This window comes from Echeneis naucrates, chromosome 6 (genome assembly GCF_900963305.1).
Source record: "Echeneis naucrates chromosome 6, fEcheNa1.1, whole genome shotgun sequence".
In the NCBI taxonomy this organism is placed as follows: Eukaryota; Metazoa; Chordata; class Actinopteri; order Carangiformes; family Echeneidae; genus Echeneis; species Echeneis naucrates.
This window is the reverse complement of record NC_042516.1, coordinates 11,212,211-11,227,462: the sequence shown is the minus strand read 5'-3', so window position 1 is coordinate 11,227,462 and position 15,252 is coordinate 11,212,211. Positions and strand designations below refer to the sequence as shown.

At 41.9% G+C, this 15,252-nt stretch overlaps 2 protein-coding genes across 9 annotated transcripts; both read right to left on the bottom strand.

Moving 5' to 3' along the window:
- Nucleotides 1-1,142: 1,142 nt before the first annotated feature.
- On the bottom strand, nucleotides 1,143-3,904 carry LOC115045312 (zinc finger protein 84-like). 7 transcript variants are annotated; one of them, XM_029504938.1, is made up of 3 exons: nucleotides 3,716-3,864; nucleotides 2,187-3,231; nucleotides 1,143-2,108 (listed from the first exon to the last, which is right to left on the bottom strand). In XM_029504938.1, exons 2-3 carry the CDS (start codon nucleotides 3,199-3,201, stop codon nucleotides 1,558-1,560), a joined length of 1,566 nt encoding a protein of 521 aa, XP_029360798.1. In that variant the 5' UTR covers nucleotides 3,202-3,231; nucleotides 3,716-3,864; the 3' UTR covers nucleotides 1,143-1,557. The 7 variants fall into 7 exon arrangements, with proteins under 7 accessions (XP_029360798.1, XP_029360796.1, XP_029360792.1 ...); XM_029504936.1 differs by having other exon boundaries at nucleotides 1,143-3,228; nucleotides 3,775-3,904; XM_029504932.1 differs by having other exon boundaries at nucleotides 1,143-3,231; nucleotides 3,775-3,876.
- Nucleotides 3,905-4,471: 567 nt separating this feature from the next.
- LOC115044583 (uncharacterized) lies at nucleotides 4,472-11,181 on the bottom strand. Of its 2 annotated transcripts, XM_029503699.1 has the most exons (3): nucleotides 11,019-11,181; nucleotides 10,818-10,893; nucleotides 7,726-8,106 (listed from the first exon to the last, which is right to left on the bottom strand). In XM_029503699.1, exons 1-3 carry the CDS (start codon nucleotides 11,083-11,085, stop codon nucleotides 7,899-7,901), a joined length of 351 nt encoding a protein of 116 aa, XP_029359559.1. In that variant the 5' UTR covers nucleotides 11,086-11,181; the 3' UTR covers nucleotides 7,726-7,898. The 2 variants fall into 2 exon arrangements, with proteins under 2 accessions (XP_029359558.1, XP_029359559.1); XM_029503698.1 differs by having other exon boundaries at nucleotides 4,472-8,106; nucleotides 10,818-11,181.
- Nucleotides 11,182-15,252: the final 4,071 nt, after the last annotated feature.

The window sequence follows — 15,252 nt, the reverse complement described above, 5'->3', positions numbered from 1 at the left end:
TCAGCGGGAGTGACTCCAAAAAGTGGCAAAAGACAGGTAGAAAAGAGGGATCATTCTTTATGTGTACTGAGCAACTTGTCAAGTTTAACGACATACAGAAAAAAAGGTGATGCGCGCCATCATCTTTTTTTCTGGCTCACACTCCTGTTGTCTGAGAGTGAGTCGGTGTCACGTGTTCTCACTATGTCTTATCATAAATAGGCCTGTTTCTGTTGTCTTTCCGACATAAAGCCTTTTGAAGTGCGGTGCTCATACAAGATGTCGAGATTACAAGTACACAAACAGTACGCGAACGCCGCATGTGCACATTGCCCCCCGCTGTTGATTATGACCTCATCATAAGTGGACGCACAGCAGCGCCTCGTTTCTGCTGAGCCGGCGCCCTCTGCTGGGGAAACATGCGGCATGACCCTGAGGGATTCCGAATTATTTCTAAAATAATTGATGCAGTTATATGCAAACTAGACGAGCGGAGATTAAAAAAAAAAAAGGTGAAACGCAATGATTAATCTTAGTCCCAACACGGATATTGACTCCTGCTCTGGCTGGCTGCTTTTCTTGCGTTTTGATGATCAGTGATGTCAGACCATCTCAAAAGAGTAACGAGTTTAAAGACTTCTACTCCATCGCTCCAACCCACAATCTATTTTTTTCCTCATCTTTTCACTCATTGTTCATCTTTCAACCGGCTTGCTGTAGGATGAACTGCTCGTTACCCTTGATGTGAGGCAGCGGCGCTAACCACCTTACCACCCTGCCACTTGTCCCAACTTATTTATCAATTTACTTCATTTATCGTGTTTACATAGTAATCTTCAGTTTCTGGTGGAATACAACCCCCCCGTCACTTTTTACACACAGGACTTCTGAAATTTCATAGATATTTGAAAATGTGGGTGTTATAACTTCAGATTGCTAACTAATTTTTTTTAACTCGTCTATGTATCTTTGGACTTCATCTGCAGTTACTGTATTTGCCAGGCATCATGAACTACCATTCCCAATTTAAATATTTATAAACTGTTTATAAAAATCAAGCTTGCCATGTTAATAACCTTGCTTATGACATAACTTGCTGGGTTATCCCATTAACACACATGCAGTTAGTTTGAAATTATAGTTTAATACAACATATACTGAATTCATGAATTCCGCTTAAACTGGAAGGAACACACAAGGTATTGTGGGCATTTCCCACAGCCTCACAGCACATTCTCACCATACTAAAACATATTTCAAGTAAAAAAAAAAACAAGTAATGCAGTACCTGGTTAACCCAAACATGGGTAAGCCATGCACATAGTTTAACTAACATGAACAATCATTAACATTTTGTAATAGCACTGCCCAGATTTGTGTTTATCGTCATTATGGGACTGTGTGCTGTAGCAGAGAGAAAAAACCAGCACTGTAAAGAACCATAGCTATTGTCAGTGAGCACCCCGCACACACAAGTCCTGTGAAATAGGTGGTCTTCCTGCGTGACGAAACCAGTGGTGCAGTTCAACTGTGAGACTGACAATCCTTATGCACTTGGTCCATAATTAACGTAAAGTGTCACATGCAAACTGCAGGCAGTTCCATAGTTTTATCTACAGATGACACAGATGAGGTGACTTGGTAAATCAATTCAGCAGGTTTGCCTGGGTCAGTTTCAACAATGTAACAATCGTCGTCCATTGTCATCAATGTCTTCCCATTCACAGGATCTGAACCTTGTCTTCTGTCCAGACTTACAGTCTTGACTTGATTCCTCTTTAAGTTACCAGCAGTTGGGGCTTCTAGTCTTCTCTCAAAATGTATCTGATTAGGAATTGGGCTTGGCATTGGTGTCACCCTCTTTAGTCTATAATGCTGTTTGCCACCTCGCCCTTGCTGTGCCATAAACTCCTGTGCTTTGATACACTTGTGCCTCTGAAGCATTTGGGCTGTGTCAAAAGCTATATAACAGACTCGACATGCAAACCCTTTTTGCACAGATGACATATGCAAAGGTCTGCTCGATACACCTGATGCAGCGTGTGTAGGTACCCTCACCTGCATGGCAGTGCCAGAAAGTCCAAGATTTCTTTTAGCAGACATACTCCGATTTGGACTGTGAGTCTTGGCTGGAAGGGAAACATTGGTGTAAGGCTTGGATGTATTGCGATTGTGAGAGTTTGACAGCACGAAGGAATTGCTTTTACCGTAAATTCTGACATTCTGATTTTTCAACTGCAGGATGGAAGTGACACACGACGGTTGAATGTTTTTAGTGGGATTCTGTCTCTTCAACAGAATAGAAGAAGGCACTGGGGGTTCCTGAGTACTTGTGTTCTGACTCCTGTCTGTACCGACTCTGCTGACCCTCTTGTAATTCAGCGGTTCAGCTGTGATGAGTCTAAATTTGGTAGCAGTGCTGGGTGAGTTGCAAACATGGAAGCGAGGCACTACCTTCTTGCTGGAGAGCAGAAGCCCGCATCCTATACAGCCAGAAACTTTGTCTGTGACATGAGTGCTGTGGTGGGAGATTAGAGAGATCTTTGACGCAAAACACTGCCCACACTTAGCACATCTATATGGCTTTCTCGGGTTAAACTTGTCCACCGTTTTCAACAGGACAACTGGCTGGTAAAGTGTCCAAAGATCCACTGTTGGTGCACCTACACCTGCAAAAATATTTTGCATTTCTGTTGAAGAGGTGACTGGATTTGGGAGGAAAGATGCTTGTGACAAAGTGGGGCATAACTCAGGCACTTGTGAGATCTTTTCAGATTGCATGGGAACTGACATATGAGCTGATGTAGGTATTTTCAGCATAGAATTCTCCGGCACAGTATTTGTTGGTACATGGCTGAAGCTGCTGTTAATTTTAGGAATCTCCCAGATAATTTCACCTGTTTGTAATCTTTTCATCTTCTCCTCCTCCTCTATACGCTTCTCTATTCTGCGCTTCTTTATTGTTTCATGATCAAGCACTTGGTGTCCTGGTTCATGTGTTGTGCTGTGATCCAGCATGTCATTGTACTTGGTGAACTCAGTTCCACAGGAGCATATGTGACTTGCAGACGAACACACATGTTCCTCCAGGCTTTTCCGATCTGAAAATATCTGCTCACAGCTGAAGCAAAATCGACCAGCATTTATCAAATCTCTACTTAATCCATCCTCTGTGATATTTTGCAGTTTTTGCCCTCCTCGCTCCATGATCAGACTGGGCATGGATATGGAGCCTCTGAAGTACCTTTTCTGCTGGAAGACACAAATTTTTTTACAGAATTAGTTCAACGTTGGACTGATTATAGGCGAACTGGACAAATATTAAATTCAGGTAATATAATGCTACCTGATGGAATCTAGCCCTGCTAAGAGGAACTGTGTGTTCAGCCAAGAAGGGGGGACTCTAATTTCATACAGTCAATGATAAACCCTCGTTAAAAGAAAATGCCACCATTTTATTTGTTGTCATTTTTTTGTTTCGCCCTGATAAACACTACCAGGGAAGGTCTTACCTCACAGTCCGAAGAAATACACACGCCAGACCTGACGCCCAACCAAATAGCATGCTGATATATTTACAAAAGTCATTTCCAATGAAACCAAATATTTCGGGAAACGCTTTGACGGGGCGCGTTTCTTGGTTTGTATCTTAAAACGCTCGCGTACCTTGCTATGCTAAAAGCATCTTATGATACCGTTAGCCTGGATTAGCTGACGGTCAATAACGTTGTCTTACTTTACATGAAGTAGTAGCACCGTGTTTTCTCGGTAAAAAAAAAAAAGATAATTGCTTGCCGGTTGTCGACTTCTTAGGTTTTCGGAGTCGGGCCAACTTGCCGGCGTTTATCTCGAGTATGTAGTTATTCCATTAGCCACAGCAAAGGTGGGGGAAAAACCCTTCTTCTTTTCCGGTTGGTGCTTCTCGACGGCGACACGGAGCGGCCACTACGTCAGACTGACACCTACCGGCCGGAGGACGCAGCTCACCGTGCTGTCAAATCCTGAGGCTTCCCACCTTCAGTCCACCAGCAGCGACAAACGCAATGCTGCCACCCTTTTATCAGCGGACTTAAAGTTACCGATGGGCCTCTGATCTGCATCACTTTGGAAATATGCACCATACACCCACAGATAGAATTCAAAACTGGGTTTTGACAAAGCACCCCAAACTAAACTACAGTAAAACAAATCATCTGACACATTTAGGATCTTTGGGGATCTTTTGGAGGAGTTTGCTTAATAATCCTGACATGACAACTTTTAATTAACCCTTCTGACTTGGTGAGCAAATCTCTCTAGTTATTGTCTTATTTGACCTTAACCCTGTCTTGCAGCTTAACAAAGTTTCTAATTCACAAAAGCTGTGTCATGATGTGTTGTTGACAAATTTCTTCTTTGTCTATACACATTTTTACAATTTAAATCACTGCAAAGTGGGACTTAAAGCTGTTTGAATTATTTTTATGACAAAAACTCAAACACGAAGCTTAAATAGCTGTAAAAGAACAATAGCAGGCTTTATTAACAGAAGTTATTCACCAAAACGTACCTTGGTCATTGTTATACCACCATTAAAATTTTACAGTTCAAACATGACATGCTCTGCTCTCACCATGCTTTCTTTGTTTCAACCTGCACTTTCTGCTTTAAACCCTTTAATCACAAAATCCAATATCACAAAAAAAGATGCAATATAAATCTCTCAGATACTGGCATCTTTATTATCACCAGGAACAACAACAAAGTATATGACAGCCTCTGGGATAAAAGTTTGATTACCAAATACTAAAACATTTACAAGCTAATTAGGTTATAGGGATTAAATTGACAGAACTCAAATGTACACAATATCAAAGCTTTAGTTTTAACAAATGCAAGCTACTATAGCACACTTAAAAACATCACTTTATGCAGCTGTACAATGTTTTCTGGAAAGTAAAAAACAGGTAAAGCTCAACTAGTAAATACAGAAAGAATAGACTATAACAAAATGTGCTTTGTTCTAAATGCAACACTAACTTTTAGACATTTTTCAGTTTCATTAAGAAGTCAGCTGTTCTTGTGTTTGTGGCATAACGTCTCCAGCCATGATGCGATGAATCCTCCTCCGGTGGTTTTTGAGTGATTTTAGGCTCGGGTATGTTCCCTGACAGACATCACAGCAAAATGATTCAGACTGTTTGTGTGTCAGCAGGTGTTTCTGCAAACCGTCCACTGTGCTAAACCAACGGAGACAAACAGGACAACGCACAGGTTTGATGGCAGGTTTGCAAGCCCCGCACCTCTGATGAAATGTAAGACTAATTGTGTTTGGGAAGTCAGAGTTGCAGCGGGAACAGTGGTAGGTTTTTAGGGGATTTGTCATAAGATGCGTAATTCGCCCACCTTTGCATCTATTCCAAGATATATGCCTGCGAAGGGAACAGCGAGTGGCGAAAGTGTTACCACATCGCGTGCATACGATCCGCTGCTTCTTTGTGGGATTTTGAGGCTGCCCGGGGCGAGGCTGCTTCTGTGGTGACTGATGCACAGACTGGGGTTGCGGCTGCTGCGCCGGTTGTTGCTGAAATCGAAGTAATAGAGGCTGCGATCTTTGTGGTTGCAGCCCCTTCAGCAGCTGGTGATGAGGATGCATATGAATTTGCAGATGAACTTCATAATCTGCCCAGGAACTAACTGTCTCTCCACAAGTTGGACATGTGTAGGATTCCTGTGCATGTTTCTGTAGATGCTCCAGGAGAAGCCTTGGTGATGTAAATCCAACCCCACACTCACACGTCACCCTCCTCGGAAGCACAGAGGGGAGGGACATGATGCCCCAGTTTCCTCCATCATCCTTCTGGGATCCTTGACAGTCTGTTGCACTGCTTGACAGGCTCTGTTGCCCAGTTCCACTATCTACATCTATTGCCATTGAACGTTGCAACTGACATTTCTTGCTGTGCACCATCATATTATCTTTGCGATTAAAGTTCTTCCGACAGACAAAACAAGCAAACATTGGTTTCATACTATTTGCATTCAGCTGAATGGCACCTTGACTACCATCCTGTGTCATATTCCCTAGTGCTTGCGGCCTAAAGCCACATAATCGGAGATGGCGCCTCAAAGTAGATGCACGACTATAAGTTTTCTGACACCTACTGCAAGGGTAGCGTTTTACACCATCTCTGACAAAGTAGCGCAGACTTGCAGACGATGTCTGTGAATGTCCTACTGGAACAGCAGTCCTCACCTCTCCATCATCACCAACTTTCTCTGCAGAACTAGGCATTGCCATTTCATCATCCAAGGGAATTGTCCACTGTCCTTCATTACTATCTTCATCCTCATCACCACCATCGTCGTCGTCGTCGTCGTTGTCGTCATCATCTGCTGAATCCCAGCTGTTTTCATCTCCTTGCTGGAGACAAATTCCACTCACGGAGGGTTCCTTATGCTGCTCTATTGTTGAAGGTTTGGTGTAGAATGGTGAAAAGCTTTTTGCTGGATGAGTCCAAGCCAACTGTGAATGTGCAGAGTCATTTGAATTACGACAGGTCACCTCTTCCTTGATAAGACCTGTTACTTCAGTTCCAACGGCAACACTCTTTGTAAATTGAGATCCAGCCTCAGCTTCTATGCCTGTTTTGCTACCTGTTATTTTCTGACTAGGAGGACTGACTTGCTGACAGAGGGCTGAGTCTGTGCCCTGACACTTGTGCATTTTAAGGTTCCACCTCCGTGCATAGCTATGCTTGCATAATGGACAGAAGAAAACTTTTTTTGTGTTGTTGAGCCTATGGAATGCCATTGTTTTTGGGGCAAACTGTAACTTGCTTTTTAAAGAACTGGAAGGCAGTATAGTTTTGTTAGCTAACTGAGGGCAAACGTGATTGTCAGGTAACGGTAATCGTCCAATAATTAGCTGTTTGCAACGACGACAACATTTAATTCTCTCTTTTTTGTGCAAGAAGTGGTGCTCCGCCAGTCTGTCCAAATTATCAAAGACCTTACGACAGCGGCCACATTGATATTTCCCATATGTACTATTACCCATGGCATCCATGAGCTTTTGACGGGTTTCAAGAACCACAACAGGGGAGAAAGTCTTGGTCAGAGAGACAACTCTCTTCTTACTGGACTCTAGGATTCTGCTAATGGATGGCGCTTTTGTCTTTATACCAGGTTTCACAAGCAGACGCCTCAACTGTGCAATAGGGACATCGTTGATGGGTGCTACCTCCATTTTTGCCCCTTCTGTTATATCAACATCAAGGACTTCCTTTGTGGGGTTAACTTTGTTAATGTTTCTATTCATGGACTGATTATTTGAGAAGCGCTTCATGTACGCTGAAGCCAGCAACTTCATCAGGGCATTATTTTTGGGCAAACAGTCCCTATTGCCACTGTTGAACACAGAATTTGTCTTGTCCTGAAAATTAACATCATCTGCAGTCTCTGGTATTTGCTCTGCTGTGGTCGACATTCTGTCAAGTTGCTTTTCACCATTATTCTGCGTGGGTGTACAGTGTTGTTGAGAAGTGGTGGCAATGGCAACGCCTTCCCCCAGAGTCACACTAACTTTATGGTCTGATAATGTGGGTAGTTCTACAGGTGGTGACCTAGAGCTGGAGGTGCAACTACCTGCCGGCCCTGGCTGGGTGACAGTCGGACTGAATGATTTATGCAGAGTTGGAAAAACTTGATGACACCCTGTTCCACTTGAGGGAGCCACATTGTTATCCAGGGGCTGCAATAGTTGATTTTGTGGAACATGTGAACGCTTGTGCTCCAGCATGAGACTAAAGTCCTGAAATTCCTCACCGCAATCACAAATATAAAAAGAAGGTGAGGGGCTCTCAGGCATAAGTGATGTTGGATTGGGGTGCTCACTTGACGAGTCCATACTTGCAAACAGAGTTTCATGTGGGCTAATGTTAGGCTGTGGAGGAGGGGCAGATACCTTGGAGACTGCGCTTGCATGGGTTGCCTGATGTACTAGCAAGGAGGCCAATCCAGTGAAGGTCGCTGAACATGCGACACAACGAAACACTTTGGAGGATAAAGTATTTCCCTGCAAGCCAAGCATCCTGGGGACCACGTGTACAAGGCAATCCAGGTGCTGTGGTCAGGCAAGGCAATTTTCTGAAAAACAAAACAAAAATAGACAGTTAAGGTTGTCAAACTGACATTTGTAGCCTTTTCTTTTTACTACACATTGTAAGGATTTACATTTTCTTATTGATTTCACTGTTTCTCTAATTTCAAACATGACTTCTGATGTAAAGTGAAGAAAACCAATGAGAAAACTAGGTTGTGTTTTGCACAGAATTAATTACCTGTTCAGACAAAACATTGTCAGATGAAGTTTTAGCCAACATGGGCTAGGTGGTACAACATCTTACCAGGTCTTTAAATTTAGATCAAAATGCCAGGATTACATCTGAGCTGTATCAAAGAAGGTCTAAAGCAGGACAGTCTTTACTGAGATGTTTGGTACAAAAATAAATAAACAAATAAAGTGGCAAAGCAAGTATGGCCTTGCAGGACACTGGAAAAGCACTACCCATTTATTTTCATATTTGGGCCAGATTATCTTCTCTGAACTGGTGAGATGATTCCTTGTTTATCTTGCAGCCAATTTTCAGCCTAAGCAGAGATCTAAGAAGAGCAACTCAAATACATATTAGGGCTGGATGATATAACCGAAATTGATATCACAATATGTTTCTTAGCTTCATTTGATTTGATATGATTCCGATATTTATAAAGTCATTATAAAGTCACAGGAAAACTGCAAGTATGTCCACAAAACTTGTCTATACCAAGAAACTTGTCAAAAATTAGTTTGCCAAGTCTATGAAACTGTCTTCTACACAATTATATAATATTTTAGATTAAAAAATGTTCCAAGTAGATCAATGTTTACCTTTTATTTGTATGAAGTTGTCATGCAGAAATCAGCAACATGACCACCAAAGCACCATCAAATAAACACAAACCTTGGATCTGCCAATATTAAATACATGTGGGGTGGTGATGATGTTTTAGGGACAGGCTGTCTTAAGATTCCATGGTGTCTGATCTTCAGGCTCTCAGATTATTCTATGGAGGTGAACTGCTTCAGATGGTGGAGTAATTTGATGTGTTCCCACTGCTAGTTGGCTTCTCTTCGGCACATTTATCAGCACAATAAAATCTTCAATAATCAATAAAATCAATGATCTTTGATAGCTGAACCACTTCCATACCAATGAATTAGTCTTCTCTTATTACCTACGATATTGTCTGCTTCATTATACTGCAGACATAGCCTATTGTGTTCTGCACTTTTTGCTTAGTTTGAATGCAATAAAATAACAGTTCTTTATAATGAACATCAGTTACATATGATGTAAATACTGTAAATATTGGAATTGTGTTAAAAAAAAAAAAAACATCACCATTATTGAAGTTTTCTATAACATTATATATTGAATTACTGTAGACCCCTATATCATCTATTCCACTAAACAACAATACATCAGTATGTGGAGAGGTTGGTTGGTATGATGCAAGGTTGTCCTGCATCTTACAGTGCATGCGTGCATGCAGACAAACTATAGTACCAAAAAGTATACATTAATACTGGAGGAATTGTATCAAAAAGTATTTAACCTACAAGTGATCAAATGATCCATAATTGATTCAATTAAGAGAATTTGGGTGTGGCAAAACATTTATTAATATGAAATATTAAATCCTGAAAAATTTTGTTTAGTTGCATATATTTATATTAGATTGTTATAGGTATTGTAAGTGAAGGAGAGTGTTATCTGTGACATGGAAGAGAACATATTTTCATTAAACTCTATACACTGATGAACTGGAATTTTACACTACTACTATTGGAGGCCCAGAAATAGGATAATAGCCACAGTACTTATTTCAATCTTGAACTTACACATCATGTTTCGCTCTTAGAGCTTTGGTGTAAAGAAATCTAAACCAGTGTTCGACTAATGGAGCCCGATGCAGGCATCTCCATCTCTGAATTGTAACTCATCCTTGCAGGTTGAAAGATGACTTGATTAAAACCCTTTCATGCAACATTTCAACTGTTCCTGATAACATCTTTGGTTCAAGAACTCTATCCAATCAGCCGAAATAATATATCTCTGCAAAACTGTGTGTGTAACCTCTGAATAAAATACAGTTTGTTTCACCTGCACATTCATACAGCTCTCACAAGGAAAAAGTCAATGCCTCACCACCATTCTTATTTAATATAGTCAAAGTAATATAACATTTACATTATTAGTCGAGGGATTTTGGACTTCTGAATACGGATTTTTAATTGCACCATTACAGTCCGGTTCTATATTCCAGTGACAGTATTTATTAGACTTTACACATGTTCATAATTACAAAGTTGTCATTTGATCCGTTAGCAAAACTTCTAAAAAAAGACAACACCAGATTTAAATACATAACTGTAGAAAACTGAGGTACAATCACATGTTGAGAAGTGGTTTTAAGAACAACCTGCATGTTTTTGACTAGACAAGTGACAAGGAGCTCAGTGAGCTTCAAAACATCAGGTAATCTAGTCTGAACAGACGAACCTGCCTGTGGCTACAGCGAAAGGCCAATACGAGCCACCCCAGGTGGACATGGGGGGGTCTTAACTGTCCTAGCTTGCTAATACATTGTGAATCTAAAGTTAAATTGTTGCGATCAAATAATATCGTCAATCATCATCAACACCATCACACACAGTAACGTTTTGTCATGCCCCAATCTGAGGCTAACAAGCTTTTCACACAAGCGCCACATATCCAACACATGTCTGCTAGCTTGACAAGGCCCATACATACCCGTTTAGGGCGAGTCCACGTATCTTAGAGGGGCTAGTGATTGGAGCCAACCGGGGGGAGGCGGTCGGCCACGGACCTGGAGAAGGCCGGAGAAAGGGACAACCGACGTTAGCCAGCTAGCTGCGATCTCCCACAGAGGAGCTGCCACCGCCGCTGCCGCCGCTGCACAATGAGCAGCCGCTCGTCTCTTCACGTACTCACCGGCGACGTCTTTCACGAAGGTGGCTGAGCGGGAGGAGAAGGAAAGGCACAGCGCACATCTGTCCATGAAGAGGCAGGAGCTCTCCAGGAAACGTCGGGCTCAGCGGAGCTTCGTGGAGATGCTAAGCCAGGAGGAAGAGCCCCAAGAGTCGCAGCTGCAGTAGGCGCGTAGTGATACTGTAGGTCCCTCCGGCGCATGCGCCGTTAACCCGTGCCCTCGGGGAAAAGCGCCACTTCTGGCGCTGTTGTGCTCGAGTTGAGTCCGCGTGCTCTTAAGTGGGCTGTGATTTCGCGCTTTCTGTCTCACACAAACTTCTGGGTTTCTATCTCCAACTAATCCTCATAATGTCGTATTTTTCATTAACCAAGTGCCATGTTCTTGCCCCAAAATGTATTTCTGTGTAAATAAGGCTCTGTGTGCCTCAGAGAATTTCTCCTGCCTACCTGCTGCTGAGTCCAACTGCACCCCTCCATCAGCCACTGACCTAATGAAGTATGAAATAATGTTCATTGCCTTTTATGCACAAATGAAGACAACACCAAATTTAAGACTAAGCACATGAACTTTGCACTGTAGATAAAATGAATTAGAAAAGAGATAAGATAATCCCTTATTAGTTCATCAGGGGGTAAATTTGCAAAAGCAAGCTGCTTTTTGTCTGACTTAACCTACCCAGGAGTATGGGGTCTGCAGGGCAATAGCTGGAGGCCCATTTCTGTGACGTCTGAAACTCTGATCCTATTCCTACAGTCTTCGTATGCAGATATCTTAAGCGTACTTAAAAAATTCAGAGTTAAGTACAGCACAGAGATACTTATAAAGGCAACAGAGAAGCAGACCCCGAGCACAAGATCAATGAGATCAATGGAAGCTGGGGCCTATCGCACCAGTCAAGAACTCAGGTGCAGGCTGTGCAAAAAAGGCCTTGGGACACTGCAACATGTAAAATATATATGTCAGATACTAGCAGGAATGGTGTACATTCAACACTTCAAACAAGTGGGTGGCATAGTGAACAGAGACATCTGTGTCAAGTTGGAGCTGGAAATCTATGGGTCAAAGTGACATAGAGCTCTAAAGGTGATTTAGAATGGCCGAGCTTCGGTCCCATGGGATTTCCAGATACTGACAAACCACTTGATCTTAAGATTTGCCTAAGAAGACTTAATTATAAAGTGTTATTGAATGAGCATCTGAAAATTATAGGAGTTCACCTGTCGACCCAAAAACAAAACTCAGGCAAGTGGATTAAAAAAAAGTTATAATAAATTAATAAATTTAATTAATAGATTAATTAATAAAAAAGTTCAGGAGGTGTTTTATTATATATATATATTGAGATTTAAGTGGGCTTCCCAGACAAACTGGCAGGCAGTGTGAGTTAAACAGATGGCAAGGTGGCAGACAGGCAGAGACAGACTGAACCAAGAACTGGGCAGGTGGCAGGCAGGCAGCAGAGGCAAAAACAGACACCAGGCAGAAGTAAAAAAAAAAAAACACAACAAAAAATCTCATTCAAGATCAAGCAAGACTACACACACAAAAACCGACCTGGCAAACAGGACGATTTAGCAGGGTCTGGTCTGAAGAGCTGTGGTTACATACTGCAGAGGCTAGATGATCTGACGAAGAACAGGTAAATGATGGCATGTCCACATGCAGACAAACAGGAGATTAGGAAGCAAAGTGGAGGAGGGAAACAGATGAAAACAAAATGAATTTGGGAGGGAGAGATGGACCATGACCCAATGAGTGTAGATCCAAGAGAAATTCATTTCACTGAAGCTAAATCTTTTAAATTTTAGTCGACTAAATCTGCCATAGATATCTGACAAAAACTAGTTGTCATTTTCATCAAAAGACTGAAAATAAAAATAAATGAAAATTGACTATAAAAATTAAGTGGCTTAAAGAAGAGCTAGAGAAGAAATTAAAGGCAGCAGTGGTTGCTGTGCTAACTGGAGCACTCAGAGATGTCATGTGCCTCAACCAGCGTGATTCTGAGAGTATTTTTTGCAAGACTGACCACTATTGAGCAGCAGGTTCAGTAAGGCAGCCATTGAGTGTGACGGTGAGGAGAGACCAGAGGCATAAAACATGGTGGTGGCAATTTCTGCTGGTAACAGACTCGACCAAGACAAAGTCTACTGTGAATTCATTCAACACATTTTCAACCAGTGACATGGAATGCGTCATGTCAAAGGCTGAGAGCTGGAACTCAGGGTGGCCTAGTTTTACATGTCTGATACATTTCATCAAGTTGTGCTTTGTCTGGGCAAGAGAAGAAATCATGAGTCTATATTTGGAAAACAGCCTTGGAAAGGTACAGGAAGAAGGCTGCAGTGACTGATGAAATGCTGTGAGTGCTGGGAACTAGGTGCAATCTGTTCAACTGTAGTCCCACCTTATTTTTCACCTCACTAAATTATTGATTATTAGCTGTACCAACCTTGAGCACAAATTTGAAAAAATCCCACTCCAAATAGCCGATCTAAGATTCTCTGGGTATCCCTACCAAGCACCTTCATAAACATCGGTGACAAGGAAGGAGACCAAAGAGATTTAACTCTAACTCCATGCCGTCTCAGCTGGGTCCAAGAAAAGCTATCAGAGGGACTAAGGTACAAACCATGTGGGCACAAATACTCATGAGTCTTTGGTTTGATTCACGGCCGCTTCCTGTCTCATTGCACTTGTTAGATTTAAAAATGAAGTCATAAAATTGCTAACATAACTAAACTTGAAAAGTAACGTGTGTTTTGTATCCTGTGCCATAGCATAAATGAATTAAAGTCAGGGCTGTAAATAACAGGACTAACTGATGGCATATTTATGAACTCAACTGTAAAGTTCACCAAACAGAGAAGGGTCTGCTGGTGCTTCTAGTAAGACTGTTGCAGCTTCACTGTTATTCTGCAGTCAACAAAACTCAATACAAGCCACACCCCTAGAACTATGTGAGGATCTTGTCCGATAAGTATTCAGACATTGTCCAGACAAGGAAGATCCCAATGACAGAACTGCATTAGCAGTTAGTGGCTCGATTCCCCAACTTGATGTACGGAGTGCTCAATGAGTCAGCGACCACATCATCTTGTGCTGCCTTTATTACCTTACAGACGTGCAGTGTTTTCTAGAATTTACACCACTTCATGATGTCTCTGCTGTTCTGGGAACTGAACACTGAAATGCGGCTGTAATGTGCAGCAGCACATAACCTTGCCAAGTATCTGTACTCTGATTTTGGCAGCAGGCCCTTCTCTGACTCAGAGCTCTTTCCATTTGACTTGATATGCTATGAGGTGTTTGGCTCCATAGAGATCCTGTTTTTGAACTGTATATTTTCACTATATGTTCCCTTACTGCAAGAATTGCAAGAAAGAATTAACACTAGAACCACCGTGAGACCATTTTGACCTCTCTTGCCACTTAAAATACATGTAACTCTGTTTGCATAAAACCTGTATGTCCCCCAGTCACTGACTTTTCCTAAAAAATTTTTTTTGACCTCCATTCATTCTAATGCAAAAATAGTAAAAACACTGAATTCATAGTCATATACAGTATATAGCCAGTCAGATACGCCATTAAAAACAATTTACATTAATGCCCCCCGCTCTTACACATGCTCACACTCTCCCAAAAGTAGCAATATTGGAGTCGTTGCTATGTATTGGTACCAAATGCTCAGACAGTACTCCACAAGAGTAGCCACCCCCAGATGGCCAGTCGCTGTTTTCTATAACATGTTGGATCTGGCCAGTGTCAATGCATGCATCCTTTATTGGAGCTGCACAAAAGAAAAAATTGCTAGCCACGACTTCTTTCTGCAGTTGTGTAAGGCACTTTGCAGCGACTACATGCAAATGAAAGAGGCAGCTGAGGCTGTGCCACTGACCCTTCCAACAGAGGAAGAGCAGCCTCAGGGGAAGCAAAGGCGTTGCATAGTGAAGACACACTGCAATAAAAACAAAACCACCAAATCCTGCATCAAGTGCCAGCGACCTGTGTGTGGTCAGTGTATTGCCAAGGTTTTCAATGTTTGTGTTGGCTGTGAGTAACTATAATTTATATGATGGCACAGTTGCAATTATAAAGCCTGTAGTGAAGCAAGGTCAAAATGACCTCTTGGCGGTTCTAGCGTTAAACTTCCTGTCTTATGAATTTCAAACTGAGTACTGTCCTGACTACTCTTTGAGAATTCTGCTATCATTATGACGACAGTGATTAACA